Source organism: Poecilia reticulata, chromosome 6 (assembly GCF_904066995.2).
Source record: "Poecilia reticulata chromosome 6, P_reticulata-male-v2, whole genome shotgun sequence".
Taxonomy (NCBI): domain Eukaryota; kingdom Metazoa; phylum Chordata; class Actinopteri; order Cyprinodontiformes; family Poeciliidae; genus Poecilia; species Poecilia reticulata.
The window spans coordinates 2,974,283-2,989,630 of record NC_088835.1 but is presented as its reverse complement, the minus strand read 5'-3'; the positions used below and the strand labels follow the sequence as shown (position 1 = coordinate 2,989,630).

Here is a 15,348-nt window from a genome sequence, read left to right as displayed (position 1 = left end):
TAAATACAGCAAATGGAAAAGGGAGAAGTAATAAAGTCAAAACAAAGTATATATTTATTCTTTTATTTATATATTTCTACTTTTATTTTTATATTGATTCTTTCATTTATATATTTCTACTTTTATTTTTATATTGATTCTTTCATTTATTATTATGTTGGACATATATTTATTCTTTTATTTATATATGTTGGATAAATATTTATTCTTTTATTTATATATTTATTCTTTTGTTTATTATTATGTCAGTTTTGGTCCTCCATAGCTGTTAGGCCTACCAATTTTATCTTGAATGTTCATTGCATTTTTCATAGACGCCTGTGAAAATAATTTCTATTCCCAGGGCTTTTTTGTTCTCTGGGAAATTATTTTTGATGATAAATACAGAAACAAGCATAAAAATCAGAACATCTACAATAGTGATAGTAATATTAATAATAAAATATATTAATAATAAAATAATAGTCAGTGCAAAGTAGCCTACAAATTCTTTGGTGGGGGGGTGAGGGACCTGGATAAAGGCTAGGGGGGCGCTGGCCCAAAACAGGTTGAGAAACACTGCTCTAAACAAGATCTTAAAGTGGTTCCAGTTTCTCTTGATGGCCAACCTGTTGAAACTGTGGCAAATTTTAAATACCTTGGGTCGTTCCTGGACAGTCAGCTCAACTGTCCTGAAAACAATGACTATATTTTGAAGAACTGTTCTCATAGACTCTACCTTTTAAGAAGAATTAATGATCTTGCAGTGACCCAACTAGACTCTGGTTGGGTCACCCCTACGTCTTGAATTTGGGGGGGGGAATCATATTTTGTTTATCACTACAGAAGGGTTCAGTGAATGCGCATTTGAAACTGGTGGGTTCGGTACCTCAAAAAAGGTTAAGAACCACTGATCTAAAGTCAAAAGTTATTATTTTTCTAATATTAAAAGCTGACTGAATTCTGAAAGCTATTTATGGTTCATAACAGGCACCAGTAACACGTAAGTGAAACTTGTGAAAAAGAAAAAAAAAGAAAAAAAAAACGTATCCGCCTCAAATTAAGTGACGTAGTAAAGGTGCCGCCCACAACGGCCTGCTTTCTTCTCCGTGCGCGAGCTCGATAGTCCAAAGTATAAAGAAGCGCGAGCGTTAATTTCAGTGGAAAAAAGTAGATTCTGTAGGACCTACCGCGCGCGGACAGAAGCAAGCTTTCTCCTAGCTATCTGTCCCTTGTGATACAGACCTACATGTCCATCAGGATAAACGGACCTCTTTCCAACTTCAGGAGTAACCATCTTAAAATGGAGTGGGAATTATGGATTTAAAGCAGAGAGGACTTGAAATGGGTGGTCTGCTGGCAGAGCTGCTGCTCTGGAATTGCCTGCTGATGGCGGTTGATGGTACGTAGAGTTTTTTTGTTTACAGCATTGCTGAACTTTGTGAGGAGACGTCTGTTCTTAGTTGGGCTGCAGTGCGTTCTACACTCTTGCTGTGTCCCCTTAACTGGTACACGGCACCGTCCTCAGCCATACCTTATAAGAAAGTTGAGGTTTTCGTGTCCCAAGGGTACAGCACCAAGGTGGGCTACTGTAGTTCCAGTGGTCCAACCCAAACTTTACTTGGTTGTTTTTTTCCCACACACTGGAAGTAGTGTTTTTGTGGAGCTAACCTGTCGTGGTACTTGGCGCCGTCGGTGGAGGACTTTCTGTCTTGGTGAATCTGAAGTTTAAAGGCAGCCTGGCTGTTTTCTCGGGCCTCTCAGCTTCCAGCCATTGCTGCTCGGTGTCGGGTGTCAGACAGCCTTTTTGCGTTAAAGATGACAAGAACTCGGCGTGTTTATTTGGGAAAGAAAACGCTGTTAGGCTCAGCAAAGCTATCTCCCAGGATCTGTTCCTTTATTATCCCTTTTTCGACCGAGTCTGATTTGCGGTTTTACTTCTCAGTCAGTGAAACCGCACGCAGAGGTTAGACTTAATTCAAATTAGATCCAAAAATCCATTATTGTGTCAATTCTTCTTTTAATTGTTGCTTGCACTTTAAACGTCATCTTTACAGTTGTAATAATTGAGGTATTTTAATAACTCACGTATATAAAGTTCTAACAAGCTCTAATAGCTAAGACTGGCATTGAAGAAGTGAAAGATTCCAATAATTAAAAGAAGGTTTGGTTGGTGGAAATTGAAGTTGAGAATTAAAAAAATCTCCAGACTTTGCTAATATATCATATTTCCTTGGAGATCTCAATAAGAACATATTTTGTGTCCAAGAAACCCAGATGGAATGAAGGCATTTCCTGCAATGTGCTTTAAAACCGTTTTTTATAATCCACCCGTCAGTATGATACTATGACATGATGGCGGCTAGCTGCAAGATACTGGCTTCTTTTGGCTCTCTAAACTGACAGACAATCAGAAAATAGAGGTTTGCAGAAGTGATTCTGCAAACATCTGAATCAGTTCAGAGGCTTGTTTTATGATTTATTATAAAATGTATTGTCGTTATAATCCATATAATTTTATTGCATGGTTTCTATAATAACAATAAAGATGATGATTATTATTAATGTTCTCTATTGAGTATTGATTGGGATGGCAATTGTAACACAGCAAATTTGAAGCTTAGTCTTATTTGAAGCTATTTTTTTTTCATTAAAGACACTTAAATCAATGAGAAAACCAGCATCCTTTTGACAGTTAAGGGGATTATTAAACAATGAAAGCTTACTGTCTCTGTGCTTTAGTTGTTAATTGCATAACTATTTTGAAAACAATAATTTGTTGTAGAATTAGCACAGAAAGCGTACACTGCAGTGCATATTGACGTGACTAATGTTTTGTTGCTGTTGATTTCTGCACGCTCATGTAGCTTTAAATGCAGATGGTAGACAGTCTGCAGCCTCATCAGTTCATATGTGCTTGAAAATGTGAAGAACTGGTGAGTTTGATTAGCCTCAAGCTAAATTCTGTGGTTGATTTAGCAGCAAAGCTTCTCTACGAACCTCACTGAAAGGCAGTTCTACCACTGATATTGTGCTTGAGTTTGCCTCTATCAAGAAAATATTGTTTATGAATTAGTTTGGTAATCCACCTTTCTTTTTGTATGTAAATTACATCCTGACCAACAAAGAAGAACAAAAAAAATAGACAGTTGAAATAAGTCAAATTATTTGATTCAATTTAAATATATAATCCTCTCTTCCATTGAAGAGTGACTGATATTGTTACAAACAATATCAGTCATAAAGATCATATCAGTTAATTAACATTTTCCATCCATAAACACGTCTTTGCCTCTGTTCTCTGTGAATAGTCGTCTGCATGACATGATGCTGCAAAGTGCAAACCATGTCTTTGTAAATAATCTCAGTGAATTGTTTTAAAGATGTGAAGCATCCAGTCATAACAGATTTTGAGTTGTTTTGGGAACAGACTTGTTCTCAAATGCCACTCATTCCTCTTCACACTGGTGAAGAGATATATAATGCATCTACGAACAGTTTATACTCGTAGATGCAAGGGGGAATGGGGCGTATTGGCTGAAAGGAAGGAAGAGATTTCCTTCACGCCTTCCCAATTGGGACCAGTAAATATGTGTGAGCATATTTCAGTTTATGTGTGATCTGAACCCAGAGAAATCAAAGCAGACTGCCACAGTCTTCTTTTGTCATATGAACATCCGTGTTAGCTTGTCTGTGTACATGACTTTCCATCTGTAATTTTTTTTTCACTTTTGCCTCTTATATTTTGCTTATGTCTGCCTCAGATTCATACTAAAGCAACAAACACATAAAACAATATTAATTTATTTTAAAAGACCCATAATCATTGTCTTCATCATTAATTATCTGAAACTTATGCAGATACAGAACAAAATTCACATATTTGAACTGTTTTGGTCACTTGCTACGCTTCAATTTTCAATCACAGTTGTTCCAATTGAAGACTGAATTTTACGTTCCTAAATGATGAACCATTTTCTTTCTTGTCATTGGATTATAAAGATACAGTGTTTCAGTACTGTAGCAAATGATAAAATGTTATAAATTAATAAAGATGTTTAAGAAAGTTGTGGTGAAAAGTGACATGCTGGACTTGCTGGATTTTAACAATTTTCATAATAGCTAAACTTGACTAATATGACTGGATTGGTTTGACTGTATTTTTATACAGAGCCATTTACCAAGAGAGGAATGTTAAACCTTAGCCTATAGGTATGAAAAAACTTTGAACCTATAGATCAGAAACGGTTCTAGATGCTAACAGTGATTTTGGATGACATTTTCTTAATTGGAGATTAAGTACCTATCAACCTTAATGATTGATTTCTAATTTGATGTTTTGTGAAGCATTAACCTGATACCAGTTCGTCTTCATTTAGACTTGACAAAATGGGAAATATATGTTAGTCATTTTTATTTAATATGTCATTAATTATTTATGTTGTGTGAGAGAGAAGTTGTGTCATGATGCATTTGTTGGTGGACCCTAAATGCTGACAGGAGCTGGGTGCGTGGATTATATTGGCTGTTCTTTAATGAAAAAAAACTGAAATCTTACACAAATCACAGGGAATGCAGGGAGCCAGAACAGAAGGAGTGTGAGCAGAAGAAGGGTTTAAATCAGGGGTCCCCAAACTTTTTCCTGTGAGGGCCACATAACTTTTCCCTTCTCTAGTGGGGGGCCGGAGTCAGTTTGTAACAGAAAAAGTGTTACACGTTTATCACCTGCGCTGCCGGAAATTGTTGATGGGGGAAGGGGTTTAAAGGTTGAAACTGTTCGGGGGGGTTTCTTGATTGTTTTTTACCCAGAAAGCACATGGGCAAAAACCGTTAGTGAAACGGTCACTGGGACTGACTAGTATATATTTCATTGAGGGAAACCTGGAATGCGGCGTTCATAACAAACACGTGTGTTCATCTGCTCTACCGCTAGCAAACAACCGTACTGATTAAATAACATAAAAGTCAAGCAGTTCCCTAAAAGTCCAACAGATGGCAGCAATGCGCCATGCAAAACAAAACACCCACAGTTTACAGGACACACTTCCTGCTAAAGAGCCCCCTGGTGGTTGAAGAAAAATCCAAATATATGAAAATACAATATATGAAAAAAAATCTGAATGCTCTCAGGTATTGTTCAGGGGGCCGGACCAAATGTGGCGGCGGGCCGGATCCGGCCCGCGGGCCGTAGTTTGGGGACCACTGGTTTAAATACTATGAGGATGAATGTTGAAGACCTGGACTGATTGGCTAAAAGGTTGCAGACCAGAAGGCAGGCTGAGGAGAGAGAGAGAGTAAATGTGGCACAGTGGGCGAGGGAGAGCACACTGGGGACTAGGAAATAAAATCCTGAAGAATAATGACACTTAGGAAACATAAATAAATAAGAGCAACAGTATAACTAAACGAGAAATAAACTGCAATCATCACTAAACTAAAAAAAGAAACATGACTGATCAAAGAAAGAGGGGGGGGGGGGCGCCGATATATGTTTTCGCATCCATCTGAATAATGTGTAGTTGCGCCCCTGCCCATGGCACTTCAACAATATTATTTTACCTTTTATCTCTAAATAGTGTCTGTTTATTCTTGCCATGCCGTCCTCTGTATTAATTATTGCTGGAAAGGTCTTGCCATACCAGTTTATTCCTCTGTATTTACTTTAGTTTCTTAGTTTATTCTTACATTTTGTTCGTCATTCATTTCCATTTAGTTTCTTTTGATTAGTATTATTATCTCTTGGTTTATTGTTATGTCCACTTTAGTTTCTTTCCTGTTGCTACATTTATTTGATCGTTTATTGACCATCAGTAATCTTCACTCCTCACCTGCTGCGCCTCCTAATCATCATGTGTTTCACATCATGTGTTGATTTTTCACTGTTCAGCGTCGGATTCTCTGTTTTTATAACATAATTCACATCTAGTTCTTCGCTCCGTTTTGCCCGCTTCTCATGTTTCAGAGTTTTGCGCAATGTGCGCGGCGATTTTTTTTTTTTTTACGCCCTAAGATGCAGGGCGGTCGGGAAACATCGATGGGGGAAAGGCAGACTGACATAAACCTTTTAAAACAACGGAAACAATTTCTGGATTCTGATTATTGCAATTTAAAAGTGCTGTGTTGTTCTATCACCCCCGTTTCATACCGGACCACTTACAGCACCGTGTTAACGCTATAAAATGAACGCTTTCTATCGTTGTATCACCCATGGAGGGATTTCTTTATTTCTTTATTTAAAAGGGTTTATTTTCCAGAGGGAATCAAAGTTGTGATTTTAGTAATTACATGTTTATAAGAGCGATCTTTTGTTGTCATTCCATGGTAGCGGGCAGCTTTCAAAGGGAAAAAAAACTTTTTAATATAAATTGCTGCTTTGACATAATCACAGAACTGCCAAAACATATGTAGCCTAAATAAATACCAGACAAAGTGAATCACAGCAGCGTCATCAGCTGGTGTAACGCTGAACTGATGCGGAGCGGAGCTGCGCTAAGAAGCTAACAAACACTGAATAGAAGAAGAAGAGCTGCCATCGATACAGTTGCAGCCAAGCATGATTTAATGTTACACAATACAGTTTTACCAAGTTGCTCAAAGTCTAAACTGGTATTGTTGTGGATTTAAGCTGTAAAGTTTACCTTCGACCAAACGCCCCCCAAAGGCATCCCAACGCCCCCCTTTTGTAAAAATGTCCGCCAGCGCCCCCTGCCGTCCTCTGAACGCAGATAAAGATGCTTTATTTTTAATTACGGAACTATTTTTACCGTGCAAATGAAATCTTCTTAAAAGAGAACATGTTAAATGCAACACTCTTATTCTTATTGCTCTTTTCATAACCCATTATTTGCACAAGAATTTCATACTAAGGAGGGCAATAATCTATCAACTGACTTTTACTCAAAAGCAGATTTTGGCTCACCCAATCTACTTTTAATTTATTTATTAAACTTGGCTATATGCAACAATGAGGTACCCAAACCTTGTTTTTATTGCTGACAACTGACCAAGCTTTTATTTTTTCCATCAAGCCCAAATGTGCAAACTGGTGTCTTTCTTTTATCAAGACAAATGTGCAAAACTCCTTTTTAAGTTTTGGATCTACAATGATTTTAAAGTTCATTTTTATACAAACATCAAACTGCTTTATCTTATTCAATTAAAAATATAAATTTGCTTAGATTATTGTTGAACTGGTCTCTTGTGTTAGAGCAAGCCTTTTGAGCATACACTTTCAAGCTCTGTGAAGGTAAAGGCCCTAACTTTATCTAGATGTTTTTTGTTTTTTATCCTTGGAAAAATAGTGTAGAGTTGTGCTTTTTGAAAAGCTATTTCTGTTTACACAGATTGCATAGATCCGCCATAAAACCTAATGCTTCCAAATGGCCAAAGGTCACAGTGAGTGTTTAATGATTGTTAGTTCCCTGACAAATGTCTGACTCAAGTCCTAATGGGATTTTAATTGTAGCATGTCTCAAAAATGACAAAGTAGAGATGCACCAATCCTAATGTTGTAGCCAATCTCTCATCTCCTGGTATTTTAAAGCTTTGACTTGGTGACATCAATTTTGACCTGTGCAATTTTCTCCATATGTATTACAGTGTACCTTATGCTGTAATTCATACAGTGCGTAAAATAAGTATTTAACACAAAAATATATTTCTAAGTTGAAATAGGTCTGATGAGGTTATTGACATAAAATTGACACCAGATGTTAGTAGATGTCAAATAAGTCACAGCAAACAAAAAGTTATGGGCAAAAACAATGTAATGTCAAAGGGAATAATTATTCAACACTTACAGAAAGGTATGAAACACTTTGTGGAAAAGCCTTTCTGGGTAATGACAACTTCATTCCCTCTCCTGTGTGGAGCAGCTAATCCCATGCATTGCTATGGTGTGAGATTGACCTATTCTTCCACACAACACTCTGAGGATTCTTTTTATACACTATGATCAGTTTTTTCCATAGATTTTCATTTGGATTCAAGTCAAGTGATAAAGTGGCCCATTCTAGCGGTTTACTTTCTTTCTCTGAAACAGAGTAAGAGTTTCCCCCGACTTTGCGTTTAGGACACTTGTCTTGCTCATTTCATCATCAGATTTCTATCAAGAATGCCCTAGTATATTTCTCCATTCATCTTTCTTTCAATCATATAAAGTCAGTACCATATGCTATAAGACAACCCAAACACCGATCTTCCCTCTTTTGTCATGGTGCTTTGAAGTTGTATGCAGAACCAACGTTGACCTCATCTGACAAGACTTTACATTAAATAGCATGTTAATGGATTGTCAAAACCTTCTGACGAAAAGACCAATCAAGCATCAACATGTAATTTATTCAGTGGAATCTTGTACTTTGAATATCCATAGAGATAGTTGCAGTTGATTATTTTACTTGTTTTCATTGAAAACACTGGAGCTGCTATTTCCAGGTCTTTGTGAAACTCTGTCAGAGCTCCTTGAACAACTTTGATAATTTATTTGGCTTCAGCTTATTGCTGCTTTATGGTGAAATGATGATCTGGATTATGGCTTCAACATTGGTCAAAGGTTTAAAATTTGTTGGATTAGTTGCCTATATTTTTCTAGTATGGTAATAACCAGCCCCTCTATGCTTCACTTTGTACATAGAGTCCGGACCCTCGACTTTCGAGAAACGGCTGCTTGCCGGAGGCATGGAGTCTAACATTGTACAAAAGCTTACAAAGTAAATAGCTATTAGGATGAATTCTTTGCACTAATCAGTCTGTCTGCTTTCCCCACAGCTGCTTAACTCCCAACTTTGACTTTGTCTTTTATTAATTTGTCTAAATGTCACATGAAGTATGTAAAGCTCACTGCTGAATCTCTCAGATAAAGACATGTGACCAATGTGCTCATGTTGTTGTCTGTAGCCATATTTCAAATAAAGACGTCTCGTTGTCACATGTTGAGAACTGGTCTCTGTTTTATCTGCCTGAGAATCTCATTTTTTCCCTTAAACATGAGTTATTGTTTCTGGTTGTGTTCTAGTGTAGCAGGAGACATACTAGATCTGCATGCTTGTGCATAGTGATGCTGGCACACTGCCATGCTGGCATCACAAGCTGCAGCTGAAGTGGCCCCAGCAGAAAGAGATCAACCTCTCTGAGTTTCTGGGCTAAACTAACGCAGACAAAAAGTTTAGATTCTGGAATCATATTGTCGTCAAAATGATTTCTGATGTATTTTAATTTCAGTTCAGTTAATTTATGTAGCACCAATACATAACAAATATTGTCTGAAGACACTTTACAAAAAATCTAATCAATTCAATCGTACATACTTTCCAACTGATCCTGGCTATCAAACAGTACAGTAAGTTTAGTTTATTATTCAAAATAATTTAAAATGTTTCTATCTAAAGAAACCCAGCAGAACATCGAGTCATCGACTTGCAGGATTCCCTCCTCCTGGACCAGCAATCACCTGCATTTTATCGTTGACTTTAAAGCAATCCCTCATGCTGAGCATACATGCAGCGACAAAGGAGAGGAAAATGTCCTCTTTAGCAGGAAGAAACCTCCAGGAGAACCAGAACACGGATCAGTGGAAGCAGCCACCTGCCACTACTGACTGGAGGTTTGAGAAGACAGAAGCAGATTGATAAAAAATTACATGAGAACTGATCATTATTAATATTCAATAAAGTAAAAGGTTAATTTCTGAAGAGGCAGAACATTTAGTTGGCAGCAGCATTATCTCAGCTGATGACCTCCTGCAGGAACCAATCACATCCAACCTGAACACCAGACCAGGTGTAGCTTCTACAGAAGGAAAAACTGAGAGAAAACAAAAAGCTAACAGTTGAAATAAAAGCAAATAATGCAAATTGGAGAGTACGGTAGTAGGAAATGAAAGTGATTAGATTTTAGACACATTATTTTGCCTTCCTAAATCATTTCAGGTTATTTGGTGTGTAGCAACTATGTTGGAGTAGTTTGTGTGCGTTAATTATCTACTTCATCCTTTGACCTTTGATCCTTAAACGAACAGCTGAAAAGTTTAGTGATGTAATACCCCAGAATTTGTTCAGTAAAATCTTGTTGTATTCTTCCATTGGAACTCGTCAGAGTATGGAGGTAAAACAGAAAAGTCTGAGAGAACGACTCAACCAAGAATAACTTCAGTTGTATTCCAATCTTGGAAAGGGCTGAGGCTCTTAGTGTGACAGCCTCCAGTAAAATCTCTATTTAGTGGTACCCACATATTTTTATAAGGATTTATCATAAGTTATTCTAACATTATCAATCTTCGTAATAGATGATTATTTTGATTTTGACACGCAGACTTTCCCAAAAACATAGAATAAACAGACACTTCATTTTGTGGGTTAATGTGCAGTTTATAATACATTCTAATTCATTAGACAATAACCCTGGGAGTTTATCAAGCTGGTTAGTTAATCTGGCTATCTGCTCAGGTCAGCTGCCTCACAGACATCCCCTCGTTCCTTCCCATGTCACGTTCTACAGCATCACCTTAACAAGTGACAGGTGCTCCTTTTATTTCTACACCATCGCATTCATCACCAAAATGACTCCTAAACAGCCTCATAGTCTTGTTTGGATAAAGCTGCTGATACACCAAAAAAAAAAATAAATAAAGGTGTGGGGGATGGTGCACTTTCTCATCTTCCTAACAGAAACCATTTCGTTAAAAGGACTTTGACCAAAACTAATAATGTGATCTAAAGAGTAGCATTTATATTCTTAGTATAGTTTAAAAGCCGGTTTAAAGCACTTTTGTTATTTCTTGGGTTGCACAATATCAGGAAACATGTAATTGCAAAATTACAGTTGAATATTGCATTGACCAACAAGCCAGATATGTATTGTTAGCAGATAGAGTTTGTAAAGCACTTAATATAAGATACCATACTACAGTAAATATCAGATCCAAGCTGTTCTTTACAATTGTGATATTGCAGAAATTGATAATGCAATTGCAATTCATCACATTGGTCAGCTCTTGTTAACTCAGTTCCAGTCTTTTCATTTTCTAGGTTTAGACACACTATCACTGAGTTTGATTAACTAGTAATGGAAAATAAAGCTAAAATTCAAATAAGAGCCTGGATAAAATTGAAGATTAAATAAAAACTCTGCATACACTTAGTAGCCACTTCATATAACATTTTTGAATTGTTTCGTCTTTTAGCTGACTTGATGTAGAAAACTCCATCAGTGCTGTGAACTCATAGCAATAATTTTGTCCTTTTCAGGCTCCCCCCTCCTTCTCTTTGCCAACCGACGAGATGTGAGATTGGTTGATGGTGAAGGTGTGCGTGGCGAATCAGCCATAGTTGTCAGTGAACTTGAAGATGCAGCCGCAGTGGACTTCCTGTTTGATGAGAGCCTGATCTTTTGGACTGACGTCAGTGAGGAGGCCATCAAACAAACCCACTGGAATCAGTCGTCCAACTGTAAGGCACGGGGTTGTTTTTTACTGATTCAGACAAATGTTCTCATGTAAGCACATTCTCTCTGAAGCCTTGGAATAGGACAACAGGTGTCACAGTGTTCTTCGCCCATTTGAGATGCATTGTTTTCTAAAAGCATAACCTACTCATTTCATTTTGGTTCATTTTGACGTTTCTAATAAAAAATAATGTCAATTTCATATTTTTTGTTTACTAGAGTCTGGTACTTCTCTTCTTGTTCTGAAAGAACTGCATCTAAAAAAAGCTCCTGGTTAGTAAACAGAGATATTTTCTAAACCAGGCCCAACTGAAATGTTGGGATGGGTTCCCAATGTTTACCTGGAAAACATTTCACCTTGATAATAATTCATCGTTCTGCCATAATATTGATAAACTCAAATTAATGAGATGTACAACATTCAAGAACTGATTAGAAAAATTCTGACAGTATTTCTCATTAATTCATTTATCCATCCATCCATCCATCCATCCATCCATCCATCCATCCATCCATCCATCCATCCATCCATCCATCCATCCATCCATCCATCCATCCATCCATCCATCCATCCATTTTCTTCCGCTTATCCGGGGTCGGGTCATGGGGGCAGCAGCTTCAGAAGGGAGGCCCAGACTTCCATCTTCCCAGCCACTTCTTCCAGCCCCTACTGGGGAACCCCAAGGCGCTCCCAGGTTAGCCGAGAGACATAGTCCCTCCAGCGTGTCCTGGGTCTTCCCCGAGGCCTCCTCCCGGTGGGACGTGCCCGAAATACCTCACCAGGGAGGCGCCCAGGAGGCATCCTTACCAGATGCCCGAGCCACCTCAACTGGCTCCTTTCGACGCGGAGGAGCAGCGGCTCTACTCTGAGTCCCTCCCGGATGACCAAGCTTCTCACCCTATCTCTAAGGGAGAGCCCAGCCACCCTGCGCAGGAAACCCATTTCGGCCGCTTGTATCCGGGATCTCGTTCTTTCGGTCATGACCCAAAGCTCATGACCATAGATGAGGGTGGGACCGGTACATCGAGAGCTTCGCTTTTTGACTCAGCTCTCTCTTCACCACAACGGACCAGTACAGCGCCCGCTTCACGGCAGACGCTGCCCCAATCCGCTTGTCAATCTCCCGCTCCCTTCTTCCCTCATTCGTGAACAAGATCCCCAGATACTTAATCTCCTCCACTTGAGGCAGGACGACCCCCCTGATCCGGAGAAGGCACTCTATCCTTTTCCGGCTCAAGACCATGGCCTCGGATTTGGAGGCACTGAGCCTCATCTGGGCCGCGAACCGCTCCAGTGAGAGCTGCAGATCACGATCTGATGAAGCCAACAGGACCACATCATCCGCAAAAAGCAGAGATGCGATCCTAAGGCCACCAAAACGGATCCCCTCAACACCTCGGCTGCGCTTAGAAATTCTGTCCATGAAGGTAATGAACAGAATCTGTGACAAAGGGCAGCCTTGGCGGAGTCCAACTCTCACCGGAAACGAGCCCGACTTACAGCCGGCAATGCGGACCAGACTCTGACACCAGTCATACAGGGACCTGACAGCTCGTATCAAAGGGCCCGGTACCCCATACTCCCGGAGGACCCCCTACAGGGCCCCCCGAGGGACACGGTCGAACACCTTCTCCAAGTCCACAAAACACATGTAGACTGGTTGGGCGAACTCCCATGCACCCTCCAGGACCCTGCTGAGGGTGTGGAGCTGGTCTTGTGTTCCACGACCAGGACAAAAACCACACTGCTCTTCCTGAATCCGAGGTTCAACTAACCGACGGACCCTCCTCTCCAGGACCCCTGAATAAACCTTACCAAGGAGGCTTAAGACTGTGACCCCCCTGTAATTGGAGCACACCCTCCGGTCCCCCTTTTTGAACAGGGGGACCACCACCCCAGTCTACCAATCCAGGGGAACTGCCCCCAATGTCCATGCGATATTGCAGAGTCGTGTGAGCCAACACAACCCTACAACATACAGAGCCTTAAGGAACTCTGGGCGGATCTCATCCACCCCCGGGGCCCTGCCACTGAGGAGCTTTTTGACCACCTCGGCGACCTCGTCCCCAGAGATTGGAGAGCCCAACCCAAAGTCCCCATGCTCAGCTTCCTCAACAGAAGGCATACTTCCAGAAAAGAATAAGTTAAACTTGTGCTTACATGTCAACATTTAATATACAGTAAATGTGTAATGTGCCTCCAGACCGTTCAGTGATAGATTGGTTCAAAAAAAGATTGTGTTGATCTGTAATATTTTTTTATCTGTTTTTTATATTTCAACAAGAACAAATTAAGGTAAGGGTTATGATAAAATTTCTGTATACCTGCTAACCTGCTAAATGAAAGCATATCAGTTTTTTAAACCAGGAGAGTTAGATCCAAAATTATTCATACGACTGAAAGATTTAGGTTTAAAGTACTTTTGTTTTTGTTTTTTACATATCCAGCATTTTATTTTTGACAGGAAGTGCAAAATAAAACAAAATAAACATAAATAGGCTGACATTTCTTAAGGAGGTACTGCATATTTATTTAATTAGGTTTTTTTCATGACTATGTAATATTAAACCGATCTTCATTTGTATTCAAAGTTCATTTCGTATTGAACTCTGAATACAAATGAAGAGTTTGTATTCAGGATCCATTGTTACTAATGAAACAATGGATCCTGTTTCATTAGTAATTTGTGTGATTACAAATTACTAATTATAATTTACACTACCATCAATATTTGTGGGTTTTCCTTTGCTTCCTATTACAGGTCAGAAAAAGTGAACATATTTCGTACTATTTGGATATTTAAGCTCTGGTTTGTGCTTCAGATGAGGAACTTTTACATATGTCACACAGAAGCAGACCCACAGAAAATGATTCATTTTAATGAGTAATTATTGCTGGCATAATTTTTTACACCTGACAAATAAACAGATAACATCTAGGGCTAGCAAGAGTTTCTGCCTGTTGGTGTTAATTCACTGACATGGAAAAAAGAAATCAGATGTGAAAGTGTCTGATCTGCTGCTCACAGTTCAAGTTGAAAATCGAGCCCCAATAACTTGTACTTCCTGTTCTGTGGGCTACATGTCTTTGATTTAACTGGAAATGTATCATCTCCTGGTAACATTACACCTAAGAGTGTGTTGTTCTTGCAGCTCTTAAGGAGGCTCTGGGAACTGGCCAAGCAGTGGTTGTGTCTGGGCTGAACAGTCCTGATGGGTTAGCCTGTGACTGGCTGGGGAAGAAGCTCTACTGGACAGACTCAGAGACCAATCGGATTGAAGTCGCCAACCTGGACGGCACCTCCAGGAAAGTCCTAGTTTGGATGGACTTGGACCAACCCAGGGCTATTGCCCTTAATCCTGGACAAAGGTAATCAAATAAACTACAATGTCGAGGTGGCGGAGGTGTTAGGAGTTTGTCCCTCAATCTGTGGGTTGCTGATTTGAATACCTACAACCCACACATTTGTGGGTTGTAGGTATTCAGCCAGGTACAGATTATTTACTATTTTAAACCCCATAAAGGAATGCACACACACATACTACTAAAGGCTGCTGTGTGCAGGGTCAGAATGTGTCAGTAGCTGTTTCATCAGAAGCCTTTTTCAGATCCCTTTTTTGCGGGACACTTCCTGTTTTACTGGAGGAAGTTTCCCACTGACCCTGTTTATGCTGACTCGGTTATTTTTTGTTAAAATGTAATATGATGCAGTGCTTCTCTCAGGGATTTGGTCTTTTATTGAAAAAGAAACGTGAGCATGTTTTGAATATGTCTACATATTGGGCGGAATATTCCTATTCCAATATTTTAGGAAAAAAGAAATATTGAAAATGTTCTTCATGGAACTTCTATCAATAGATAACATATTATTATCTATCTATCATTCAGGGCTTCCCCCAAAAAACTTGTTAAGCCCGGTGGTCGAT

General features: G+C 39.2%; 1 protein-coding gene across 1 annotated transcript in view; it reads left to right on the top strand.

Annotated features, from left to right (window-relative positions):
* Positions 1–1,049: 1,049 nt before the first annotated feature.
* Positions 1,050–15,348, top strand: part of lrp5 (low density lipoprotein receptor-related protein 5) — a 60,283-nt gene continuing 45,984 nt past the window's right edge. The window contains exons 1-3 of the mRNA XM_008410912.3: positions 1,050–1,381; positions 11,226–11,426; positions 14,575–14,791. Of these exons, the coding sequence (XP_008409134.1) occupies positions 1,297–1,381; positions 11,226–11,426; positions 14,575–14,791 (503 nt within the window). The 5' untranslated portion in view covers positions 1,050–1,296. The remainder of the gene's footprint in view (positions 1,382–11,225; positions 11,427–14,574; positions 14,792–15,348) is intronic.